Genomic DNA, 27221 nt, shown 5'->3' with positions numbered 1-27221 from the left:
TTAGGAGTCAGGGTTCTGATACCTGGAGCCCATGACCAAGTACAAGCATAAACGTACCTGAACTAAAAATTTAGGTTCCTACAAAATAGCTGAGACAGGAACTGAAAGCTCAAAACAGATCTTAAATGGGGCTCTTATGCTTGGGGGGAAGGCATATGTGTATGTGCCTATATGTTTGTGAAGGCTCTGGGTTAGAATGGTCAGGGCCATCAAAACCTATTAGTGTGCTCAGGAACCTAACAGTAGTGTCCCCTCCTAGCAACACATGTCCTCACACCTTGCAGGGCCAGAGAGGACTGTTTGTAGAGTGGTTTAATTATTGTGGGTTTTCATAGGGCTATTTCAGGGGACACAGAACCAAGGATTGGGTACCGAGAAGGACAGAAGGCATGAGACACTTGGGGTTGGGTAGCGGAGCTCAGGCTGCCTATGAGGTCCCTAAAAGCTGCGTGGGCTTTGGAAGCAAGGGTGGATAAAGGAGGCAGACATTCACTATCCTTAACAAGCTTTGGAGGCAGGGCAGGGTGGGGCAGGAGGAAAGGTCCAAACTACCACCAGGGAAGCCTTGGAGGCTCATAGCCTGTGATGAGTACGTGTGTGGATGCCACAGGTGAGGCTGGTCAGGGCCATTAAAGCCAATTAGTACACTCAGGGGCTTGACCAAGGTAGAGGAAGGGAATAAAAAGAAGTGAAATGGTTCAGCTTTGTTTTGGGATGTTACAGATGTTTGTTGTATGCCCTGAAATCTGTGGTGTATACTTCAATGGCCCTACCAAGACATCAGCAGGACAGATATTTAACTGGGCCCAGATTTGCCATGTTAACAAGGACCAAAGCTGAATCCTTGTCATCAGCAGGGTCTACCAATTCCAAGACTTACACAGAGGACTTTGCAGTTATGGAATTAAGGGCTTTGGTATTATGGCATTCCTGACCATGAGGTAAGACTAATTAATGAGGTGTTTTTTTTTTTTTGTTAATGTTTTTTCCCCTTTGTGGTGGGAGTCAACACATTTCCAGTAACACTGTTGGGCTATCTTAAAATTGCAGACCTCTTTTGAGGAAATCCAAACGAGAAAGCTTGCAGTATCTTACAGCTTCAAATCCTCCTGTCACATTTTTTGTGTAAATCTACAATCTTGGTGAGCTTCCAAGCCCTCACTTGTTCCATCTTTTCCAAAGGGATATTCTTTTGCTTTTATTGAGTACCTGAGACCCTCAGCAGGAAGCTGGGAGATTGGTCTGTTACCTAAACTGTGGTGAGCTTCCCAACTCGCCAACATAAATTTCTCCAACTTAAGCTAGTAGCTCAAATCTCAGTAGCAGGAAAACATCCAGGTCACTTGTCTGGGCTCTCCAGTGAGGTGAAATCCTACTGACCCACTCATTCAAGGTTAATTAGGAAGTTTCTTGGTGACTCTATTTTACTAAGAGTTCTCCTTTGTGTTGCCGATATAGCTGCACTCACCAGAGGTCTTCAAAAGTCTGTGGCAGATGCTGGTGAGGTCAGTTTTATGAAACCTAGTGATCTTTGTGCTGCTGCACCAGGATTTTCCGTAACAGCCAATGGAACTATTACTGATCTCTCACTCAACTCACTGGAACCTTGGAAATGCATCTTTCAAAGTGGTCTGTTCCTCTGCTGCTGTTCTCTGCCACAAGTAGGTCATCTTGCCTCTGCCACTCCAAGTCTTTTCTTAACCAGGCTTACTACACGCACATGTTCACATACAATAAGCACATCTATTAATAAAGATAATTCAGCATATTTTTTTATTTGAAACAAGCTTGCCTCCAGCCTTTTGCGCCCCTTAAGGACAGGAGACTGAATTACAGAATTGCATATCAGGATTGGTTCCATAAGATATAGTAGAATCTTAAAGGGCACCTATGTCCTGATGTAGTTTATGATGCATTGTCAAGTTACTTCTATTTCTGAGTTATCAGTGATTTATTCATGGTTAAGTAATTCCTGCTTACACAGTAGATGAGTTCTGGTGGAGCTGACACTAGTAGTATGCTGCTTCTGGCTTCTTCTGAATATCTAGTTACTTTTGTCTGTTACTTAGTTTTGTTTTCAGGTATATGTCAGTTGTGTGATATGTAACTCTATGTAATACCATGCATTTGCATACAATCATCCACAGCTTTGTTTTCCTGTGCTGCACAAGTAAGGTACTATAACTTGATCAACTGGAAATATCACAGTCCAACAGGATTCCCTAACATATCTGTAATACATCAAGCAGTTGTTGGCTAGTCATGATTACAACCTTCTCAGATGGAAGATCACCCATTATACTTGTGGAGAAAATCCATCACTGTTTACTGCTCACTTTGTGAGTTCTTGACTTTTTTTTCTGCCTTCTGTCTGGACTCAGAAACTGTTACTTTCATTGCTTTTCCCTGCTCTTCTGCTTGCCTCATTCTTTTCTCTCACAATTCACATCTTTAGAGTTTTTATTAGATGCTGCAATTTCAGGCAAAGAACTGCAGTAAGTCAGAAATGTATAGCGGCGATGCTGAAAGACTGGCCTGGTTTTAGGCTGCACTTCCACTCTTGCTCTTAAGATGGTAGTGTAAACTTGGGTATGCATTCCAGGCACTTTTATCTTTGCCGTTGCTGAAATGACAGAATTTCTCTTCTGATCTCTGAGGTAGGAATTTCTTGAGAGCAAATCTTTATGAGAAGTAAGGTGAAAGATTTTTGTGAGCTGGAGCAAAAGATTTTTTTTTTTTTTGTTTTGAAGGTTTGAACATATATGTGATTCAGAAAGAATATATGGAACAAGACAGGGAGAAATATGCAGTGGAAAAATAAAAGCTTCTCAAATGTCCTGGCAGCTTGTGGTTCTGATGCTGTCCCTAATGCAGGCAAGTCATTGTGCTGAAATTTTGTCCAAGCAGAAGTGTAGGGTCAATATGTGTCTCTGACACGGAAAACTTGGGTTGGCTACATGTTAGCCAAGACAACGTGGCTAGTCAGTGACTGTACAGTGATTTGAAGATGTGCTAAGCATCTAGTTACGCTATTTTGTCTACCAGATGCTCAACGTGGATTTGGGGGGCAAATTTGAAAGGCAAATGTAGAAGAGAATTTAAATTCGTCATAATAAGTAAGTTGATTTCCCTTTCTTCCCTTCCTCTTCAAAATCAACTTTGTGTAATTCTTCTTGATACCATTCATTACATACTTTGCTGTGCTTAACAGAAACCTTGAAAATCTTTTTTTTAGAAGATAAAAATTGTGAACTTCTACCCTGCGCGGCTAATATAGTTTCTCTTCGGGTTTAACAGGCATCCTTACTTTTACGGTATATATTTTATCTTCTTCGTTTCCTGCAAACTGCAGTTCACGTTCTCATGGATTTTGTTAAAGACTAGAATTGCACTTTCATCTTTGCAGTAAATCTAAAATAGCATGCAGCTCTTGCAATTCCCTCCCACCGCTAGAGAAACTGTAAGAGAAAAGCATGAAGAGAAAAAAAGAACATGCACTCCCATCCTGATTTGTCACCAGATAAGCACATTGGATTCAATCCTACATACCTTCAGCACTCAAAATTCCCAAGAAGGTTAACAGGAGTTTTGTGACAACTTGGAATGTAAGGGTCAGGGCCATTAAGAAGGAAAAGAATCCATGCCACGTACTGTGTAAATTACATCTGTCTCTACATTAGCACTGAAATTACTTTTATAGTAGGCCAGGAAGTAGCCATTTTGGTTTATCTTTAAAAGAAGGCAGGAACTGAAGAGGTGGCTGGGATGAAAAGAAAGCTGGAGATTATGTAGGAAATTTTCTTGTAGTCTTTTACTGTAATTTTTCATTAATAATTTTTCCTTTTCAGGGTTATTGCTGGACAAGGCTAACTTAGATTCCAGGGTCGCTGAAAGTCAGTGCTTTCATATTCAGATTTATGCTATTGTGGTGGGCTTTTTTTAATCTAGACTAGCCTACAACAAATGCAGTGCACTATAAAAAAGTGTAGACTAGTGTCTCTGGCAAGGTCACAATCCCAAGTGGCTAAGGTAGCCTTCTTCTTCCATTGTATTTGTAGCAGGTAGATGAAAATAGGAATTCCTTGGTTGTTGCTGAAGTATTTCCACATATCAGTGTATTTACACATTTTCTATCAGCTGTGCTATATGCAATATTGATAAATCCCCTAGAACCATGGAGTGACTTAACTGCATAGAATCCACATCGTGCTATCATTGCTACTCTACCAATCTTTTATTGTTAGCACCATGGTGTGATAACAAATTCAGCCAGGTTGTGTTTGTATTTCATTATGCTTACATTGCTACTCATGATCTACGGATATAGGAGAGAAAGTGTGTGTAAGGAGATTTTGACATCAGCTCTCATATTTGTTAGGTAGGGCCAAGCTAGAACCAAAAGATTCCTGGAATCAGGTCAGTCAGAATCAGCCCGTCATAAACAAGAGAAGTCAAGACACACACCAGGAAAGGGCATCGTTGGCAGCCAGGATAAAAACCCTAATTGCAGTAGGAATCTGGAACAAGGAACAGGTAGAACTAGGATAATGTCAGGAGATAAAGAATGAGGGCTAGGAGCCAGTTATGACTGGGGAGCCATGGAAAGGGATACAAAGAGCTTCAAGCAGATATCAGGTATGTGATACATACACCAAAGTTGTATATTCTTATAATGCACCCCTCAACTACTAGGCCTTATCAGGTCCTATATATGAGTTTTCAGAAAAACAGCTTACAGCTTCCTGCTAGATTGAAAGCCCAGCACTGCTTACAATGTATGGCCATGATCCGATAAAGATATTTTGTTCTATGCAATAGTCTTACATATTTCATCCATCTTTCATCTCTGAATTCTATTACCTTTGAAAATTTCCTCTATCTTAAATTACAAGAAAATACTCTTTTGCAGTATTAAGACTTTGTATCCATCCAAATGGGTAAACTATCGAGCCAGATTTACTGCAGTCTGAAGCTATAATGAGAGTTGTAATAGACACCCCTCAACAATGCAGGCAGTCCACCTGAGATACTGGTTTGCAGTTTGGTCAGCCTCTGTTGCCTTCATGGCTAGCTGAGAACTCTATCCTCAGCATGCTGTCTGGCTTCTTGTACCTTAGAGCTGCCGTCTGGGTGGCAGTAACACTGCTGCCCAGAAAAGAGGAATATGTCACTGCTTGTTTGTCCTGCGGATACCAGTCTTCTAGGGCTCTTATTCCTTGGGGAGGCACTAGAAAGTCTTCTCTGCCTGGGAGAGCAGCCCAGGAAAAGAGATGGTGTTTGCCTATCATAGGCACTTAACACTTCAGTGTCTAAATACCTTTGAGTGTTTCTCCCCTCAAGAATGTGAGAAAGGATATATTATTGATATTGTTAAAAACCCCTCACATTTTGCTCATAACATCTGGCTGTTGTACTTAGACCTCTCAAAGTAGCAGCTAATACATTTTTCCCATTATGACAGTTTAACTTTCTCTTAAGTCTGTCCTTAGAACAGGACAATTTAGAAGATCTCACATTTTCATATATGATTCCTCAAGTTTGCCTTAAAGCATTGTTTTGTTGGGTTTTTTTTCTGGGTGGTGATTTAGGTTTTCATAGGATAAAATACACCAAGAGTTTACAAAAGTTTGGATGCGAGACCTGGTTTGATAAGTCTGTTATTAAGTTACTTATCAAAGTCTGCTTGATAAGTAATGTCTGTAATAAGTTTGATAAGTCTCAGTAATCTCTAGATAAACCAGAAGTTTCAAACAGATGGCTCAGCTGTATTACATTACCCACCTTACTCCTTTATCGACTGATTCTGCCTAGGAGCAGGCACCCTGACCAGAATCCTTTTCCACTTACTTCAGGAGTAAAAATAAAGGGACATTTCTGTTGATTCAAGATGCAAGAATATGAGGGAAAGAAGATTAGAAGCTAGGAGCCTGTTTTTTTTGATCCCATTTAGCTTCCAACTTCTTCACAAGGAGATGGATGTCTTTCCTCTTCATTTTGATATTTTGTCTACTGCTTTGCAGACTCTCCCCCATGACCTTGATGGTGTTTTCCCATAGCAAAAACTAGCTTTTGTTAAATAGAAATTTTCATTTGTTTTCCTAAATAAACTTTTCTGGAAGAAATGTGAACAAATGTGAAGGAACAATGAGGGATTTTAGAACATTAAGGGAAAATGAAACATACAAAGTTTACACATTAATCTACAGAAACTCTTCTTCCAACTTGTGAAGTGAAGCGATTTTGTTTGACGTAGAAAAGGTGGAGTCTATAATGATAATTTCTTTAATGGGATTTGCAGACAGTTGGGGTGGGAGGTGTGTCCTCCTCTATACTACCTTCCCAGAGCACAGTGTCTTTTAGGGCACGTTCCCACATGTTCACTCACCTTAAAGGTGTTTTGCCTGACTTGTTCAGCTGTCTATTTCAAAATTGCTTACATGTTGCTCTCCAGAGGAACTCAGAGATACAGAAGGAGAATGATTACTTCTGAGTTCTGAAATGACATACTAGAAACATTGGACATAAGGAGGATGACTACTTCTAAGTTCTGAAACGAAATAGTAGAAGCCTAGGACATGATGCTGTATGAATTCTTCAGGGCTGTATAGGGTCTCTGTGAGGGGCAGGCTGCTGGTGAGCTACTTCTAAATCAGACACACCTCTGGGTTGGGCTATTTTGGAAACTAAGCACTTGATGAGGCTCAAGGTACGGTCTGCTAGGGACAAGGGATTTTATTTTGTGTTTTTACATGTTCTTTGATCAGGTGATGCAGCTGAGGGACAGGCTCCTTTGTCAGCAGCAGACTAGGGCTCAGGAGTGCTGACTTGCAGTGAGCCTTCAGTGTCTTCTTTCAAAGTGTGGATTGCTGGCTTTCAGGCAGCTAGATAAGAAAGGAAAAGGGACGTGCTATGGGGGTGCCTTTGTTTGAGGATAGCAAACCCTTCTATTTCCGGATCTGGAACGGACTAAGTCAGAAGTTGCAAGGCAAAAAGTCCTGGGATAAACATCTGGATGAAATCTACTTACTCCAGCAGAAAAGGTACAGTGAATTTCAGCCTTTTTGTCTTCCCTTTCTTCTGCTGCTCTCTCCCCGTAGCTGATTCTCAGTCTTTTCCCTTAGGCTTTTCTGCCAGTAGATAAACTTTAAACAACCCTGGAGCACTTTTCTGTATCAGATTTCTTCTTTCAAGGTGGAATGCTTCTGGAGTTCCAATCTTATCTGCTTTCACAGGTGGGTTTACTAGGTTGCAATCGAATTACCCTGAGCGCAGGACTTCAGTCACAAATTAATGTACTTTTGTCTTTCCTGCTTCATTGGTAAAGCTTACAAGAAAATGCAGAAGAGTTTGGTTTGGAGTTTTTTGTTTGTGTTGTTGTTGGCTTTGCTTGTTTTTTTTTGCTTTTAATTATTATTAAGAGTGTGTGGGACGTATACTGCAGTCAGCTGAAATACTGGGTATGCTGCAAGGATTGCTTTCTATATGTCTAAAAGCTGTCTTTGCTATGGGATAGAGTGGACTTCGTGTTGGTCCGTCACTTCCTGGGTTGGACTGCTGTTTCTCGCCCCCGTAGCCTGGGTGTCAACATGTACAGTGACACCTCTTAGACCTCACGTTATCAAGAAGACTGCCTGTGCCTTCACATGTAAATATTGAATCTAGGCTGTTATTGCTGTGCAGGCTTGCTCCTTCCACACAGAGTAGTGCAGGGGCATTCATGGAAACCCAGCTGCATCTGTTTTTCATTGATGCTTGTTATTTCTGCATGCGCAAATAGTCAAATCACAAATTGCTTCCAGTCCATGGTAAGAATGGTTTTTTCTTTCCTCACAAAACTCTGAACATCTCTGGGCACAAAAAGGTGGTTCTGTGGGAGAAAATCTATATCTACACATACATACATATGTACATGTACATGCATACGTGTATGGAAATAAGTAGGAAAACCCTTTAAAAGGGACAAATATACATATCTTTTCAAGGAAAGAACTCGCATCTATCATCATCTAACTTCTAACCAAATAACAAAAGCCTCTTCTATTTTACTTCGGGGAAGCGGGACTTTAATACACTTCAAATGGGAGGGATAGTGGGAACAATAGTGTCTCCATAGAATGCTCATGAAAAGCATCACAGGTAACTGAAAAATAAGTTTTCAGCAGATTCTGTAATATCCAAATGAATGTGTGCATAAGTCTAAATATATTAATATTTTCATAATTATAACATTTTCTTCACATTTTTAAGTCATAGGTATGTGGAAGGGTGTCTGGAGGTCCCTGTCTAAGTTCCCACTTGAAGCTGGACTATTGCCAGCAACAGATCACATTGCTTTGGCTTTGTCTAGCTCAGTCCTGAAAGCCTCCCAGGACAGATACTCTACTATACCTTCAGATACCCGTTACAGTGTTGTAGTAACCTCCTGCTGAAAAGGGTTTTTTTTCCAAATGCTCATCCTGAACCTCCAAAATCATTATTTGATGCTGTAGCCCCTTGTTTTACCATGTACTGTTACCATGAAGGGTTTATCATAGAATAGTTAGGGTTGGAAAGGACCTTAAGATCATCCAGTTCCAACCCCCCTGTCATGGGCAGGGACACCTCACACTAAACCATCTCACCCAAGGCTTTGTCCAACCTGGCCTTGAACACCGCCAGGGATGGGAACGTTCACAACTTCCCTGGGCAACCCATTCCAGTGTCTCACCAAGCTTGGCTCCTTTCTTCTTGTTGCTTCCTTTCAGATAGGCTGCTACTGAATCGCCATCCAGCCTTTGCTTGACAATCCTCATTAGTCACATGCTGCAGGCCCACAAACATCTTGTGTGTTGCTAATGATGGAGGAAAGCAGAAAAGCTGTTAGGCATATAGATCCTTCTCAGTAAACTTCTCCTAGAAGAGCTTGGTGCAACCCCAGTGCTCCCCAGAACTAACATTTCTGTGTTTCTTTATAAAACTCCATGTAACAACACATGTAGTGCATAGAATATCATTGTGAAATCTGGGTTGCATGAGGACACAACTGTCCCCTATTGGTTTAGGTCTATGTTTCCCACAGCTTTCAACTGATGTTAGTTAGTTGTCTGGTATTTGGTCAGAAATTACATATTGCTAGTGTATGGATACCCTTTTCCAGAGAGGGACAGGCCCATTTCTCCCTGTTATCATCCTACTCTTTCCTTTCCTTTCTTGTCCAGAGATACTCAGAGTTTGAAGAGAAAGAAAATGAAGTTTTTGCAGAAGACTGGAATTGGTTTTATTGATTTCATGTTCTTAATTATGTGCAAGAGGAATACATACCAGGAAAATGTATGTGGTGACTTGTATATGGGAAATACTCTAATGAAACTTTTGCTTCTGTGTAGAAGTTATTGTAAGACGAGGACTCTTACTTCATCCTGTTAAGTTGTGTGGAATTGCAGTGTTGTGGCTTCAGCTTGAGTTCTTCTTGGTGTTAATGGTGCTGGACTATATACGGTAATAAACAGCAATTAAATTCTACCATTATCTTATTGAAAGGTAGTGGTAAATATGTTACTACTTAGTAACTAGTTTGCTCTGACTACACACAAAGTCTGCAGGAGAACAATGCTTTTCCCTGTCCTGCAACTGGTGATGATTATACCTGAAAGCTAACTCCTTTTGTTATTCTCACCTTCACTTGAGTTGCTGTTCATTCTCTTTCTCCATGTGTAATAGTTCTTTGAATCTTATTAGCAGTTGATCTCATAATTAAAGAGGACTTTGAATTTATTTTGCCTTACTCTGCTGGTTTCTTTCTGTTCAAAACTCTTGTTTTAAACAGCCTGTAGGTCAGTGCAGAGTCCCAGAGACAGTGGTCACATCTCATGTGGCTTTTCTAGTATTATCTTTGGACATAAACTTTGGGATCTATGCAGCCTAGAGATTACAAACATAAAACCCCAATAGTTCATAATCATGGGGAACAAAGTGATAAATATGTATGAAAATCCCAGTCTGACACAGGGGAGCAGGAATCACATGCCTGTCACAGTCTGATAGATCCTCTGTAAGAGTTATTGCTTCCTTTCTCTGTTTTAAGTCTGGCCTTCAGAGGAAGAGGTTTATCTCTTTAGCATTTAATTTTATAAATTCTACCATATGAGAACTGCACTTTTCATAAAAAAATAATAAGTTAGAGCAAGTGGGTATATGGATCAGGAGACAATTACATGATATTTGTCTTTCTGCTATTGCCTGCCTTTATAACTTTGATAGATAAATAATCTATGTTCTGTGTGTCTCCTCTCTCTCTCTCTCCCAGTTGCTGCTAGGGATTACTGGTATCACCTGGCCTTCACCTCATGTTCTGAGGCTTAATTATTCTAATGACAGTAAAACATTTGAGTGGTACATCAATAAAAATAAAACCAAAGCATTTTTGCACATGAATTACCACTAAAAAACTGCTTTGAGAAATAATGCATTGGAGGTGCTTGAGAAAATCTGCAGAACTTGCAAAAAGCTATGGTCATTCAAAAAATGTTGCAATAAAAACTTCAGGTCCCTGCTAGTTTCGAGGTTTTTTTTGTGGCTCTTTACTCTCCTGTTCTAGTTGACATTATTCTTGAATGATCCCTGATGCAGAATTAAAAAAATGAGGTTCATGCAAGGAGATTGCCCTGATGGAAGAGACTGAGCAAGATTTCTGTTGCTTAGTGTGGTAGATAGCTAAAGGAGTAAGAGATAATACTTCCCTATCAGTTTCTTCTCTAGTAGTGTTGGTAATGAGTAACCTGTTAATTTCCAGAGGAGCTCTGTTTACCGTGAGGGAGCTTCAACATACAAGAGGTTGCAGGTAATTTGCTGAGTCTTTCTGTCAGTGCTGAAGAAATTTGCTGGCCCTGATTGTCCAAGCTCTGTTACTTGTCTTCTTTTTACTTCATGCTATTAATTCCTAACTCATTCTCTAGCATCTTGTTAGATGATTGCTTTGATCCTCTTTTTGGCTGGTTAGCTTCCTTTGAGCACCCCTCTGCTCTCCTGATGTCTAGCACACATTTACATAAATATACTAGCAGAAGGGAGGGAGAAGATGGTGATTTCATGATAAGGTATCAAGCATGGATATCCTAAACGCTGTAACAGGGAAAGAAAAGAAAGCTGAAATAATACCCTGATGATGAGTTTATAACTCACACAGAAAGAATTGCTTTAGACCCTCAGTAACTGACATAGACATAGGGATAGACCATGAAGCCAGCAGATGCTGAACTTAAACTAGAGCAAACAATAGGAAAATTCCCTACAGTGAATGACTCGAGTAGTAGAATGTGGGAAGGGAAGGGAAGAAGAGGAAGAGACGCTCTGTTACATCTCTGGTGAGCTCAGTCTTAGAAAAGAAGCTTCAGACTGGTTTTTGTCCAGACAGTTCACATATTTAACATATTTCCTTGTTTTATTAGAATAATCCCATAAATCCAAACTCTTATTTTTATAACAGTTAAGACTTATGGACTTGTCATTGCATTCTTTAGCTCTTCAAAAGAGCAGGATGCACTCCAAAGGAAGTGCTTACGAAGCTGTAAATCCAAAAGGGTACATATTACCAGCAGAAAGTGCTTGTGAAATCCTTAACCTTGTTTAAAACTGTTTTACATGACTCCTTCAGTCAGAGTCTGACCTATATTTTAACTTCTCTTTGTTTCACAATGGATTTTGGGGTGTTCCTGACTTTGTCCTCACCTATAGTGAAAAACAATTCACAGCTTCCTGAGCATATCATTGAATCACCTGTTAAGAATACTGGCTGACAGTAATGCATGATCAAGGTTCACTAAGTGCCCCAACATAGCTGTATTACTTAGCTCAGTAAGAAGAACTCAGAAGCACTTCTGGGTAAATAGTGTTGTGGTTTTCATAGCTCATGAGAACTACTGGTTAGCTATGTAGCTGTGCTTATCCTTAACTGATCCTGTAAGGCAACATCAGTACTACCTAGTGTTACCAGACCTAACTTACCTGGCTAAATTAGTAGTTTAGTGTCCCCTGACTCCATAGCTGAAGAAAGGAATGATTTAGAACCAGAACTTAAGTGTGCAGAATTATCTTCTCAGAGCATCTAAATAGGTCTCAGCTGAATAACTCTATGAAAGCCACACTCTCCATGCAGTGACACAATGGCACTTTGCAGAAATGAAGCACCTACTGTAGGCAGCTCTGTTAAGAGACTAAGTTACAGATTTTGCCCGCTGCCGCTTTGATGCGCAGGAACTAGAGTTGTAAAAAGTAAAATTTATGCTGTGTTTGATGGGTCAAGAATAAAATTGATTAAATGTCCAGATCTTAAAGAAATTAAAATATTTTGAAGGATCTAGATTCAGATGACTTTTTTTTTAACTTTTTCATATTAGTGACTTTGTCTCACCTAGTAGCTAACATTTAAATGCTCAGTACATGTAATGTGTTAAAAATGAGTTTATAATTATAATGGTGTATTTTAAATGAGAGTAAAATGTTTCTGCAATCATGGGACAGAAAATTAAATGAGAGTAAAAGCATATGATATAATCACGTAAGTCATGGCCCCTTAAGGCATCAGAGGCAGTGTGCCATGACATTCATCAGCGCTTCTGAGATCTTTACCAGCTTGCTCTTTGGCCTCTGGTTCTTCAAGCCCAGTTGGAGGTCCTTATAGTGAGTAGAAAGGCTTGACAATTTTGCCCTATATTTCTCATAGCCATGAATGGTAGTTATTAGGTGTCTCCCTCTTAGTGGGCTTGGAAGTTACTTAGCTGTTTACAAGGGCTTTGGAGAATTTTGTGAGAAAGGTATTTTGTTTGCATCCTCCCACACTGTCTCTTAGCCAGTCAATCCTCCTCTCTGAGGTCATTTGAGGGATAAAGGCCTTCCACATAAAGCATCAACATATTAATTATGGCATTGTTTATACTATTGAAACCCCACCTCCTTCCCACTTCCTGCCTTCTGAACCCTGACTTTCTTCAGGAAGACAGTATCTTTCTCAGCCAAAATAATGGCAGAGGTGGCACCCTGCTTCTCCGATATTGAATCTTGCAACTTTTGCTCAGAGCTACACTTTAGTTTGTTCCTGTTTGTCTGATCCTAGATGCAATGTTCTTATCAAATCATCTTGTAATTAGCAACTAATGCAGCTGACATGTGAGTAAGATAAAGAAAGAATTCTTCCCAAAACAGCAAGGCAAAGAGTTCCAAGGACACATAAAAATACCTTAGAATAGTTCCCTTGTTTGTTTGGGATGTTTCTTTATATCCTGAATGGTTTTATTTCTCCTTTGTTCATTAGTGTTTTTCTAGTCTAATTTCTAGTGACTTAGACAACGGGGTGCTGTTGGTGACAGGAAATGTTCCTTTTATGGAATGATAAATATAATGTTTAGTTACTTTTATTGCTTGTAGCCCATGCCCATTAATTTACACTTATTCAGATGATTCTTATTTATCCATGTAATTCTGATCTTTTGTTCCTTTTGCTTTATCTCCCAAGGTCTCTCAAGTGGGTCAGTATCTTTCTGATATAAAATGCACAGAGCTTGCACATTTCATGTAGATAAAATCTGGAGACAATGGCATATAAAATGATTTTTCTTTCTCCAAGATTCTGTTGTTCATAAAAGACTAACTTACATCAAGAAATACATCTTTCTGTGAGCCACAGAATCTATGCACCTGCTTTCCTATCATTTTAGGGTTAAATTACTCTATACCTAATAAGCAGAAGTTCTGAGAAAACATTTTGTGCAATGGACCATTTATATTCTCTCTGCCTCTTTCTCTGGTGTGGGTTTGCTTGTGGCTTATGATAGTTACTTTCATAGATAACATATTCGAACATCAGTCTCATTAATAATGCAAAATGCCTGTTGCTTTATATAGTATTTGCCCTATAAACTAAAATTAAATTTCAAAAAAAAATAATCTTGTAACTAAATAATACCAGAGTACAAGGAGAAAAATCTGAGACAACACAAGGAGAAAACATTGAATATATCTCCAGGTATATGGTTGGACTAATGTGTTTGTCCCACATGCTTTTGTGTGCATATGTGTGTGAGACCAACATCCAGTCCATTGGCTGCTGTTATGCTGTACTGAAAGGACAGACTGGGGCTGATAGGAAAAGAAGGGTTGACGTTCTCCTCGTTCATGTCAGCTTGAATTTGTCATTGTTCTACTGTGTTTCTTAGACTGGTTCCACATCACAGATTACAGCATGGCCTGGGCCATACTTGATAATTAAGAACAAATTAAACATCTGCATTGCAAGAAAGCAGAGGTGAGAGAGCATAAAACTTGTACCTGAACAGAGATTTAAAACTGAACTTACCTTATTCTGAGAGAGGAATCTCTTTCTATTTCTTACTGGAAATTCGTAAGAGGTAGGCTGTTTCTTTGGGTTTGAGGATGTTCTTAAATCTTTAGTTCCTGAACTTGGGCTGTTTAGAATTATTTATTCATATAAAAACAAAAATAAGAAAACCACCCAAGACATGTTTTAGAAATAAAAGATAAATCTGAAAATGTTCAAGGATAACATAAATGTTTACCCCAAATTAGTAGATTTTGGTTTTTGTGGGTTTTTTGTGTGACCAACTCAGTATTTTGAACATTGGCAAAGCTTATTTGGATGCTGACAAGCAGGTGTCGCAGGTAACTCTTTGCACCGTCCCTTCAGGTACTTACATTGACAAGAATGGCTCTTTCTCCAGGCTAAACAGTCGCAGTTCTCTCAGCCTTTCCACATATGACAGATGCTGTGGTCCTATAATCATCTTGGGGCCCTTTTGCTGATCTATTGTCAGTAGGTCAGTATGTCCTTTGTGCTGAGGATCCTAGAACTGGACAAGGGCTCTAGGTATGGCCTTATCAGAGCTAAACAGAGGGGGAGGATCACTCCCCTTCACCTGCTGTTTGCACCCAAGGATCCTGCTGTAGTGAAGTTTGGCAACTGTACTTGTAAATTCTTCATCAGCTCCAAGGGATCTGCAAAGTAACCCAGAGACTCGGGGGAGACTCAAGGGCATTCTTTAAGTGAACCATTCAGTTTGGCACTTGCTTGATGGCATGCCCAGGACTGGCTGACATTTCAGTTCTCAATAATTTCTTGTATTTTCTCAGTATAAGAGAAAAAAAAAAGTGTTACTGAGCTTCCAAATTTTTCTTCGTAACTTTCTATGATGAGGAACTACATTCAGAACTTACTCTTTTAATTATACAATTAAAGCACTGTTACGATACAGAGTGAATGCTTGTTGGCACTTTTTCTTTTCTGTCCATTATTGGAGTAATTCAGATGCTGTGTGAAAAGTCTACTTGCCTTTACTGGCTCCTGAGATGACCAGTCTACTGTCAGGAGGGTTATATACAGTCATGGAACAGTTAGGGTTGGAAAGGACCTTAAGATCATCTAGTTCCAGCCCCCCTGCCATGGGCAGGGATGCCTCACACTAAACCATCTCACCCAAGGCTCTGTCCAACCTGGCCTTGAACACTGCCAGGGATGGAGCATTCACAACTTCCTTGGGCACCTTATTCCAGTGCCTTGCCACCCTTACAGTACAGAACTTCTTCCTTATATCCAATCTAAACTTCCCCTGTTTAAGTTTTAACCCATTACCCCTTGTTCTATCACTACAGTCCCTAATGAAGAGTCCCTCCCCAGCATCCCTGTAGGCCCCCTTCAGCTACTGGAAGGCTAAGAGGTCTCCACGCAGCCTTCTCTTCTCCAGGCTGAACAGCCCCAGCTTCCTCAGCCTATCTTCATATGGGAGGTGCTCCAGGCCCTGATCATCCTCGTTGCCCTCCTCTGGACTTGTTGCAACAGGTCCATGTCCTTTTTAGGTTGAGGACACCAGAACTGTACACAATATTTCAAGTGAGATCTCATGACCCATCATTTGCTACTTTCTGTACCCCAACATGTAGGATATATAAACCAGGAACATTTTGGAGCTGGTTATTCCTTTCTCCTGTCTTTCCCTTTGCTGCCACCATATGGTTAAGCATCAGTAAATCAAAAGCTGATGAGCTGCCTGGGTTTTTAGAACTACACTTGCTTGTGACAGGGTTTTTTGCATTCAAAAAATACCTCAGATGGTAGGTATGCATTACGGATCTTTCAGTGAAAATGCTGAAGATACACACTGTCTCAGGCAAAGGACACGATAGCTCTGGAGAAAGGCAGCATGTATTTAACTGCATTCCTTATCAGCCACTTTTTCTTGACTATAGGATCTGGGAATCCCCACTCCTCCAGGCTGCCAAAGAGAACAACCTTCCAGCCATTAGGAAACTTCTCACTGATGGAACATGTGATATCTATCAGAGAGGTAACTCAGCTGTTTGTGACAAATGGTTTTCTGTGGAAGCAAGAGTCTGTTACAATGAGTAGAACAGTACATTTGTTAGTTTGCTAAAACATTTACCTTAGCAAACTCAAACTACTTAACTCTGTGTTAGCAGCTTTGCAATAAAGCGAGTTTTCTGACTTGGAGAGCTCATCAAACCCTAAAAGAATGGGAAGATTAGAAGCTTGCAGCTTGAACGGGCCTTTTTTTGTGGAAGCACTGTGCGCTCATCCACTTCATGCCTCAGACTGCTGTCACTTACAAACACATGAAGTCTCTGTTCAGCTTTCAGATTTTGATGGAGTGAAGGACAGAGACTGTAGCTTTGAGGCTGTTACCATGTTGTATGTTGAGGTGGCATGGTCTGGCAGTACTCAAGGAGGGACTAGCACTCCCACAGTTCTCAACCCCAATATACGAATTTCTCTTTTGTCACATATAGTTGACCATCTAGAATGACTCACGTGCTTCTCCTACTGTTTCTAGGTGCAGTGGGGGAGACTGCCCTTCACGTAGCTGCCTTGTATGACAACATGGAGGCGGCAGTGACTCTGATGGAAGCAGCTCCTGAGCTTATCAATGAGAGGATGACATCGGAGCTTTATGAAGGTGACATCTTAGGGAATGAAGATGGGCAGGATTCCCTGTGGAGGGAGAGAGGAAGTACTACCTGTACTTTTAAGGAAGCGGCTTATACTGTTCCTGGTTCAATATAGTGCTGAACTGTTACAAAGCAAAGCCAACATACAAATGGCTCCTGACCATTTGTGGAAGGTGGAATTATATTAACCCCAAGTATGCACATGTACAAACATGCAAATGCGTAACTGCCAAACCCTTAACCACATATGGGCCTGTTTGCTACAGCAGGATTGCAAGGAAATGTACACTTTACTTTCTAGCATACTCGTTTGTAACAGAAGGCACCTCTACCCATCTCTGAAAGGAGAAAAACTAGGGTTTTGGTTGACAAAGAACAGGATTGAAAAAAATGTGGCCACTGCTTTTGAGTCCTGTCTGAGCCAGGTTTTTAAAGGATGGTGCTGATTGACTACTGCGAAAGGCCAGACAGAATCTTGAAACCACTACAATAATAATGGTGGAGCTTTAAAACTTTTAATAACTAGTTTGAACGATTAAAATAAGTCTACTTTGGGAGATTTGCCTTGACCTGGTCTTTGTGTCCCATGAAGGGAAGCATAATCAGTCACACACACAGCTTTCAGTGTAATTCCTGGAAAAGTGTAGCACATCTTGTTTCCCCCCAGCAAAACTCTAGAAGGTGCATCCTGTTGGCATTTTTTTGGCAAGTTGTAAAGTCAGTTTTCATGAATTCATAAGAAGAGTTATGTAGAGTGGAATCCCTGGAAAAGCTGTAGTCCAGCCCTTAGCGCACAACAGGGATAACTTCAAAGCTAAATAATACAGCTATTACGGGTGCAGTCCCAAAACCCTTAGATTTTTCCATGGCTGGAATGTGAACTGCAGGCTACTGATCAGCCTGAAGCTGCTTTCTTGGAAGGCAAGGTTTTATTTCTGTCTTACAGGCCAGACAGCTCTCCACATTGCAGCAGTGAACCAAAACATCATCTTGGTGAAGGCTTTACTCAAGAGAGGAGCTAATGCCTGCACGGCACGGGCTACTGGGCACTTCTTCAGGCGCAGATCCCAGAATCTTTTCTATTTCGGTACAGTCTCATCTTCTTCCCTTGATGCTACGGGAGGGAACCAGCAGAGTGATGAGGGAATATATGGGGGGCTTGCTTTAGTCCCCATCTAAACTGGTCGAGTAGAGACTCATGTCTCCAAGTGTCATCAATCACGCATCTTTTAGCACACAGTAATGCTCGGCCTGAGTATGTAAATACTGCAAAAATACAAATATATAAATCATACAGATTTACAAATATACAGAATATTTGCATGTATACAAAAGTATATATTGCGTTAAAATACTTTAATTTCTTCCTAGCAGCATATAGGAACTTACTTGTCAATCTTCTTGTGAAGGTAATCTTCTGAAAAGAGCATCTCTTTCTTTTAGTGCTGTGGGGGGAAGGCATCCTTTTCTTTCTGAGTAGAATGAGGAGTGGGCAGGAAATTTACAGGTTACTTGAGGTAACTCTTTGTTTCATGTCCTCTAGCTTGGTAGAATGGATAGCTTTCCCTCATCGTACTTTAACCTCTTCTGCCTCCTGGAGACTTAATGTTGTTTCTCCCCATTCCTTTCTTTGCAGGAGAGCATGTTTTATCATTTGCTGCTTGTGTGGGAAATGAGGAAATTGTACAGTTGCTCATTGAAAATGGAGCTGATATTAGAGCTCAAGATTATCTGGGTATGTGCTGTGGGGACTACTGAATTGGACACAGTGTATACGGATGTTTTAAATCAGTTTTTGTTATCTGTGCATGCACATGTTTTTCTCTCATTACAAATGGATGAGGGATGTGAAGAAAATTAAAGCCATCAGTCAATTGCCAGTCTTTGCACAGGGCTGTGTAATTCTACGTATTTTATCTGGTCTGCTTCCTTCATAGGTAATACTGTTCTTCACATCCTGGTTCTCCAACCTAATAAGACGTTTGCCTGCCACATGTACAGCCTGATACTCTCCTATGACAGGAACAAAGAGGGACCAGGATCACTTGAACTGATTCCTAACAATGAGGGGCTAACTCCGTTCAAACTGGCTGGAGTTGAGGGTAACACTGTGGTGAGTTTCTGTGACACAGATGCTTCCATATGAAAAAGAAATGGAGAACTTGAAATAACATCACCCAGACCAAGGGAATTTGTGTGTGTTCTTAGGGGGTAGAAAACACATAACAAATCCTTTATAAGAAAATCCTTCATAAGAAATTTCTTTATCCTAATGAAAGAAACGAGTGCTTAAAGAATAACTCTTCTGACCCAATATTTGAAGCATTTGAGTTGAAAAGGTGTTAACATAAAGATATACACACCCCATTAATGTTTTTGAAAGCCTAGCTGAAATGATTATCTTTGATGTTGAGATTTCATTACCCTAAATGTGACACATAGGAAACTTCTTCAGGGACCCACAGACATTTGTTAATAGGCAAGAACTCAGTATTTAACGTAAATTCTCATCCTTTCACTTAACAAAAAGACAAAGGTGTTTAATGTTACTTCTGTAGATCTATAAAGGAAAGGATCATTTCCCTTGCAACACCTCTTTCCTGATAACTTGTAGAAAAGTATAAATGGGTATTTTTTTGTCCTAATCAACGTATAATTCCATGTGAAATCTATTGTCAGGATGTAGAACTGTGTTAAATAATGTTAGCAGTTTGATTAGAACTTAAAGTAAAAAACACTCATCCTTTACCTCAAGCATGAGCTAATAATCAGATGGGAATCAGAAAAAGTTCTTCAACTTCTTAACCTACTGTAATTGTTCCTGAGAGGTATGAGGATTGCTACAACTGCCAAGTTCAAGGCAAATCCATTGTAATTAATAGTTTTTAACAAGTTTGTTCTCATCGCAAATACACGATATACTGGAAAGTTCCTGGTATCCTCAAACTCCTTCTTTTCTCCCCAGATGTTTCAATACCTTATGCAGAAGCGGAAGCACAATCTTTGGTCCTTTGGCCCCTTGACCACTGTTCTCTATGATCTCACAGAGATTGACTCCTGGGCTGAAGATCAGTCCTTCCTTGAGCTCATTGTCTCAACCAAGAAGAGAGAGGTACTGTAGGCACCACATGCTTTTGGTGTGCAGACCATGGTGATTATAAGAGAAGAGTGATGAGTTTGAAGGTTCAAGCTTTTTTACAGTATCCAAGAGCAAGGACTTTGTACCATGTGCTGCAGGGAATACATAAAATTTATTAATGCTATTAATGACTTAACCACATCAGATGTATATACATCTGATCTATATACGTTTTCTTCTGATGTGTGAAACTTGAAGATGATTGAAAGAACTTAGCATGAGCAAGCTACAGGAAATGACATTGTGTGATTCAAGTAATGGTTCTCTCTTTCAGCAGGCTCAAATGTATCAGTGACAATACTCCTACAGTAGCTCTAGCAAGTAGCTTTCTGTAACTGTGATTCTGTTTAACTCTCACAGTGTCCCTGTGAGACATGACTGTGTTCAGAAATCCTAAACTCGAGCACATTTTGAAACCACTCATTCTCTTCATTTAATGACAGTAGGCAAATCATCTGCTGCTGGCTTCAACACTTGTAAAGGTATCACTAAAAATTAAAGCAGCAAATGTAATGGCAAGCTTAGGCAGGCCTCTAAGACTTTCAAGGGACACCACCCTATCAGTTGTGATTACCTTAAATAATACTAATAGGACAGGAAATAACAAGGAGACATTTTAATTAGTGCAATCCTCCCCATCCCGTATTATTTCCATCTATCGAATCTTTTTTACTTACATGCGTTTTTACTTTGCTTATAAACAAATGTTGTTATGGCAGTTAATTCCTTCTTTCTGTCTTTCTCAGGCACGCCAAATCTTGGACCTAACACCTGTGAAGGAGCTGGTGAGCCTGAAGTGGAATATGTATGGTCGTCCCTATTTCTGTTTCCTGGCTTTATTCTATATACTCTACATGGTCTGCTTCACTATGTGCTGCGTCTACCGACCGCTGAAACCCCGAACAGGCAACAAAACAAGCAGCAGAGACAATACAATCTATGTCCAGAAAATGCTGCAGGTACTGTGTCTATAGGAGTCAGGGCCCCATAGGCAACATTGGGCAATTCTCATCTAACCTACTAAACTGGAAAGTCCAAGTCTTTCCCAGTTGCCAGCTATTGCAGCTTTCCTTCTTTCTGCCAGCTGACCTTTGTCAGTGAGAAATATGGTGCACTCTCTGCTCTCAGTTGCTGGACCTGGTCTGGTTCCTGTGGCCTGGTCAGTCCTAGTTGTATTTATTACACCAACAGTGGGCCTTCCCTTCACCCATCCTCTTTTTTTAATTTCCTTTCACTCCCTTTAAAATTTAATTTAAATTTCCATTCCCTTTTTTTTTCTCAGGAATCATACATGACGTATGAAGATGAGCTGAGGCTGGTGGGGGAGCTAATCACAGTCATTGGAGCTGTAGTAATTTTGATCCTTGAGGTAAGAGAAACAGTGAGCTCTATAGTTTTGAGTTTCATCAGGACAGATTTTACTTACTAGACAGGCGTGCGTTTGTGCTGACAACTTGGGAAGGGTTCTTTGCTTAGTCTAAGTGCTTTGATACAGGTCTGTGGAAATAGATACTGCCAACAGTACCTGTTGGATGAAACAGATTGTGATAATGTACTAGTAAGACTCTAGGTGTGGAAGAAGCGATTAGAAGGATTTGCTGCAATCTCAAGTACTGTCTGCAGGATAATGCCACTGTTCCTCTTAGCACCATCTGTGGATCCAGCTGAATCCCAGCTATTGCATTAGATTATTAGAGATGCTTCACCTAGCACCCCAAAATACTCATGTTTAAGGGTGCTGGATGAAGTGATTTCTGTGCATACACAGAAGTTTGTGCTTAATTGGAGATCGGCGACTGTGTGGATCTGTAACAGGAGCCTTACTCAGCCAGAGTTCAGAGGTGGATGTGTTTAGGTGTTCTTCTTACCATGAACTCTCTCAAACAAAAGGCAAAGTTATTTAAATGAAAACAAACACCTCTCCCACTTGATTTTATTATAATATGAAAAAGAAGACTGAAACTTTTACATGCAAAAACTCAAATGACGATGCCAGGGAGAACTGAAATAATACAGGGCTTGTAAACAGGCTTTTCTTTGCCCATATCTGTTCTGGGAGGACAAATCCTTATTCCTGTGTTTGGTCATGACTCTAGGACTATACTACAATTGACACAGTGAGAATTAGAACAAACTCAAGAAGGTCTTTCTGTCTTAATTTCTGACTCTCGGCTGTTTGTCTGGTCTCTTGTCAGTAATCTATATGAACTTCAGGCTCACAGCTCTGTGCTGCAACATCTCTCTGCCACATACCGAAGTCTCTTGATCTGCCCGAGTGTTCTTAGATTTTCCATCAATCTCTGTCCTATCCCAAGAGTGGTCCACCTGACTTAATCATTCTTTTTTTAAAGTAATATAGAAATCAATCTGTGAATCAGCCAAGCAGATGCAGCTGGTCCCAAGATCCTGTGAATATTGGTGATAACCATGACATTTTATAGTATAACGGAATTCATCTGAGTCCTAAAGTGAATAGGATGTCTCTCTTAGATCCCAGATATCCTTAGAGTTGGAGCAGCAAAATACTTTGGACAAACCATCCTAGGAGGGCCTTTCCACATAATTGTGTAAGTACACTGCTTTTGAAGTATCTCATTTTCTTGCTCCATTCTTTTAGAGTATTCCTTCTCTTGATTTGCTCTATTGGCTTGGCTGCTGTGTAGGGAGCCAGTAGACACGTAGAGTTGACAGTGCTGAGAGTTCTTTGCCTCTGGGGCTGGTGGCTGTACATGCTTATCTTGGAGTTTTTGAAAATGAGACAAAAAGGAGGGGAAGATTCCTCTACTGAACTTTTTTCCACTGTCTCTTCTTCCTTTGCAGCATCACATATGCTTTCATGATTCTAGTAACGATGGTGATGCGTCTCACCAGCACAACTGGTGAGGTGGTGCCCATGTCCTTTGCCCTGGTGCTAGGATGGTGCAATGTCATGTACTTCGCACGAGGCTTCCAGATGCTCGGACCCTTTACCATCATGATCCAGAAGGTATAAGACACAAACAGATACGGGCTTGTTATATCATGACACCTTTTTGCAGATAAGACTGCAAAGGACTAGTGTTAATGGCAAATGGACAAGCTCTTGTTTGCGCAGATGATTTGGGACTTTCACATTCTTTCTTTAGTGCAGAAGTTTTCTTTAGTCCACTCATAGTCTTAGAATCTTGAAAATGGCTTGCATAGGATTATATTGTGACTTGGTGGGACAGTTGGGCCTTATGATGGTTCTGTCTTTGTTCTACAGATGATATTTGGAGATCTTATGCGCTTTTGCTGGCTCATGGCTGTGGTGATACTAGGCTTTGCGTCAGGTGAGTTTGCAAAAGTAAACCAGCAGTATCATAGAATCAACCAGATTGGAAAAGACCTTTAAGATCAAGAAGTCCAACCTTTACCCCAGCACTGCCAAGGCCACCACTAACCCATGTCACTAAGGGACTCATCTATACAGTTTGTGAACCCTTCCAGGGACGGTGACTCCAGCACTGCCATGGGCAGCCTGTTCCAATGCCTGAGCAACCTCTGGGGAAGAATTTTTTCCTAATACCCAATTTAAACCTCCCCTGGCATAGTATGAGGCATTTCCTCTTGTCCTATTGCTTCTTACTTGAGAGAAGAGACCAGCCACCACCATGTGGCCAACACCTCCATGTTAGTAATGCCCTGTCATCTTCTTCAGCATGAATGAAGTGTGGGGGTTTTGATTTGTTCTCAGGTTGTCCTCTGAGGTAGCTGGCAAAGGTGGTGATGATGTATACCCTCTATTTCTTTGAGTATGGTCACTTTCCCAGTACTGACTTCTGCATGCAAGTTCAGTTTTGGATTCTTTCTCTTTCTAGGGTAATAGAAATTAGAACAATCCATGTAATTCCACACACATATATAAGTCGAGGTTTACAAACATACTGCATTTATGATACTTGTCTTTGGAAAATTAATTAACAATCATGATTAATTATGCCCTTGAAGAAAAGAAAATCACTATTTTGAGAGCAAAGGCAATAAAATAATTCTGAGTAATTCTAGAATGAAGTCCAGTGATTCTAGCGAGACATTTGTCTTTGTTATCCTGGGTACTGCACTAGCATAGAAACACATGTACTTCCTTCCCAGACTGCTGTTTGTTGCCAGCATCCCTTACAGGACCCTGTTGTTGCTCTTGGAATGTGATTCCTGTTGTTTAAACTTTCTCTCTCTTTTTTTCCCCCCTATTGCTCTCCTCCAGCTTTTTACATCATCTTCCAGACAGAGAACCCTGAGAACCTTGGACAGTTCTACAATTATCCCATGTCCTTGTTCACCACCTTTGAGCTTTTCCTCACTATCATTGATGGCCCAGCAAATTATGATGTGGATCTGCCTTTTATGTACAGTGTGGTATACTTTGCCTTTGCCATCATTGCCACGCTCCTTATGCTCAACTTGCTAATTGCCATGATGGGTGACACCCATTGGAGAGTGGCCCATGAACGGGATGAGCTCTGGAGAGCCCAGGTAATCTAGTTTAGGTGGTAAAGTGTTCACTTTTAATAAAGAAGGGGAAAAGTTGTCCAAGAAAAATGTGCTAGACAGCCCAGTTACTTACTCTGCCATCCATGCTTTTAAGGAGGTACTTTAAAACCTTTCCCTGGCCTTCATTTTTCTCAGGGGCTAATACAACAAGCCATGTTCCTTTAATTCTGTTTTACAGCTTCTGTACATCAGCCGCCAAGCTTCTTTTTTCCTTTCTATGAATCTGAAGTGACTAAATGCAAGACTCTTCTTCATGTCTTCCCATGTGAAACTGTCTTACAGTATGTCTTTGCTCTGTGGGTATTCCTACCATATTTCAAATAGCAGCTAGAAACCCATTCAACCTTTTTGTCCATCCTGTATCTTCCTAGCTCTTTGGTCATTACACATGAGCTCACTTGTTAAACAGAATTATAGTTACATCCTTTTTTACAAATCCCATTCTGTGTAACTGGGAGCCTAATTATAGGGATTGACTGAGGTGGGATAGAATGCAAGGTAATGATTGCAAGTAGGTCAGTAATATCTTTAGAGCCCTTAAGAAAACTTGGCTTAACTCTTGCTCAAAAGAGGAAAAAAAAAAATCAACCAGATCATTCATATAGCTGCTCAGCAGAAAACCCTTTTCTGTGGGAAATCAGTAAGTCAAACTGTTAAACGTAGTTATGTGGCCACATTGGTAAGTTCTGCCAACAATGAATGCATATATAAATACTGTTCTCTTCTCTAGCTTACAAATTAATTACCCTACCCTTTGCCATCAGGAAAGATATTTAACAGTGTTTTAAGAGCACCACTGCTTCCTCAAAACATGTCACAGCTGTGACTAAAATTGTGAATTGCCCTATAATAGCGTTGGCTCTGATTTTTTTCATTACATACGGGGCTGTAATCAAGTATGGTAACGGGTCAGTGCTCATGAAACTGATCATTTGGAAAGAGAGTTTTTTCTAATTCATCCAAGTTCTTTCTTGGTTGGTTGGTTGATTTGGTTGGTTTTTTATTCTAAAGGTTGTTGCTACCACTGTCATGCTGGAAAGGAAACTGCCAAGGTGTCTCTGGCCTCGCTCTGGGATCTGTGGCCGGGAGTATGGGCTAGGGGATCGATGGTATCTCAGGTGAGTTCTCTTCTAGTGCATGCCTGTAAGGATCCTAGAAGAAGAATCCAAGGTGTGGATGCTAATAAGAAACATGACAGGGATGAAGGTCTAGGAGGTAATTGTATGATAGTAGCTGCTAGTACTGTGCCTATAAAAGATTTCCTGATTCTGTGTAGGTTTTCTGGGATGTCTATGTCAGTAGGCATATGAGAGGGGCTTGCTGCTTGTGGCTGCTTGGTTTTGTTGATAAACTGGCATATTTCTACTTCATTAAGTTCATCTTTTTAATCCTCTTACAGAGTTGAAGACAGGGTTGATCCCATCAAACACAAGATGATGCGGTATACAGAAGCATTTAAGGTTCAGGATAAGGATAACTATGACAAAGGTTTGGAAAAGCTGGAAATCAATAGGGACATCCTGTACAAGAAGGAGCTGCCTGCTCCCTCGTTGTCACGGAGCACATCCAAGACTAGTTCTCACCGTGGCTGGGAGATCCTCAGGCGTAACACCTTCCACCAACTTCATGAGGAGGTTGGACATGCCATGGAAGAGGAGGTCTATAATGTCTAAGAGGCCTCTTCTTTTTTCCACGACACAGACCACTTTTGGCACAGCAGTTGTCTTCTCCAGCTGTTCACACATGTTCCAGCATGCTACTCACATTCAGCCTTGAAGAACTCTGCTGGTAAAAGAGTTCATGAACATTTCATGGTGTCTGTGCTATGATATATGAATGCCATCTTTTCTCTCCTACACTTAGGTGTTTTTGCTCTTGCACTGATATTTGCACCATGCTGGTGGATTTGTTGAGCTAGATCTGTGGTAGTTTTTTATGCTTTGTAATGCCCTACAGAAATGAACAAAAGAAGCCAGCAACAAGATTTCACCCATTTACAAAGAAGTGATCAGTAAGCCTTCTCCCGGACTGTTACATATAGTGTCATCTCTCCTTCCAGTTTCACAAAATCCCAATGTTCTCATAGGAAAGAGGGCTGACTGAAGTTCTGCTTTATGATTTGGTACGAAACGGAAAAAACCTCTGTAAGCTCAGGAATGAAAGTAGTTACTGACATTGTGATGATTAAAAGGACTGTAACTATACAGCTGGCATTCAGGGCCTGACAGATTTTGCCCTCTGAAGAAAAGCATTCTTTACTAGCTGCATTTTCAGTACTGCTATCCTAACAGGACTGGTTTGGTTTGGGTTTGGTTTGCTTCTTTGGGTTTTTGTGTGTGTGTGTGATTTTATTTGATTGATTGATTGTGTTGTTACATGAATGCACTTTAAGGTTTTGAAAAGAAGTGACAACTGCTATTCCTGTGAGGATTCTGAAGGATCTAAAGCGGGAACTTCTTTTCCTAATGAGAGCATGAATGACCTGGTTAGATGACTCTAAGCAACGTGACATTTCAGCAGAGCTATTAATCTCCCAAGTGATCCAAGTGATCCCAAAGCTGGTCTTTTGTTTTCTGTGGAAGAGTAGGGTTCTAAACCATAGTTCTCTGACTGAGCCATG

At 40.5% G+C, this 27221-nt stretch overlaps 1 protein-coding gene across 4 annotated transcripts; it reads left to right on the top strand.

The window, feature by feature from the left end:
- The first annotated feature begins 730 nt into the window (after positions 1-730).
- On the top strand, positions 731-26283 carry LOC130602741 (transient receptor potential cation channel subfamily V member 6-like). Of its 4 annotated transcripts, XM_057415929.1 has the most exons (16): positions 6902-7040; positions 7122-7232; positions 16234-16331; positions 16836-16958; positions 17897-18037; positions 18587-18685; positions 18888-19063; positions 19916-20062; positions 20836-21048; positions 21372-21458; positions 22580-22656; positions 22910-23075; positions 23334-23400; positions 24315-24583; positions 25613-25719; positions 26001-26283. In XM_057415929.1, the coding sequence occupies exons 4-16, from the start codon at positions 16883-16885 to the stop codon at positions 26272-26274; spliced, it is 1899 nt and encodes a 632-aa protein (XP_057271912.1). In that variant the 5' UTR covers positions 6902-7040; positions 7122-7232; positions 16234-16331; positions 16836-16882; the 3' UTR covers positions 26275-26283. The 4 variants fall into 4 exon arrangements, with proteins under 4 accessions (XP_057271910.1, XP_057271911.1, XP_057271909.1 ...); XM_057415927.1 differs by lacking the exons at positions 6902-7040; positions 7122-7232 and adding an exon at positions 731-941; XM_057415928.1 differs by lacking the exon at positions 7122-7232 and having other exon boundaries at positions 6372-7040; positions 20836-20874.
- Positions 26284-27221: the final 938 nt, after the last annotated feature.

The sequence above is a fragment of the Pezoporus wallicus genome, unplaced genomic scaffold, assembly GCF_028554395.1.
Source record: "Pezoporus wallicus isolate ANWC-B61680 ecotype Strahan unplaced genomic scaffold, APGP_CSIRO_Pwel_v1 contig_6814, whole genome shotgun sequence".
NCBI classification, from domain to species: Eukaryota; Metazoa; Chordata; class Aves; order Psittaciformes; family Psittacidae; genus Pezoporus; species Pezoporus wallicus.
This window is presented reverse-complemented; position numbering and strand designations above follow the sequence as displayed.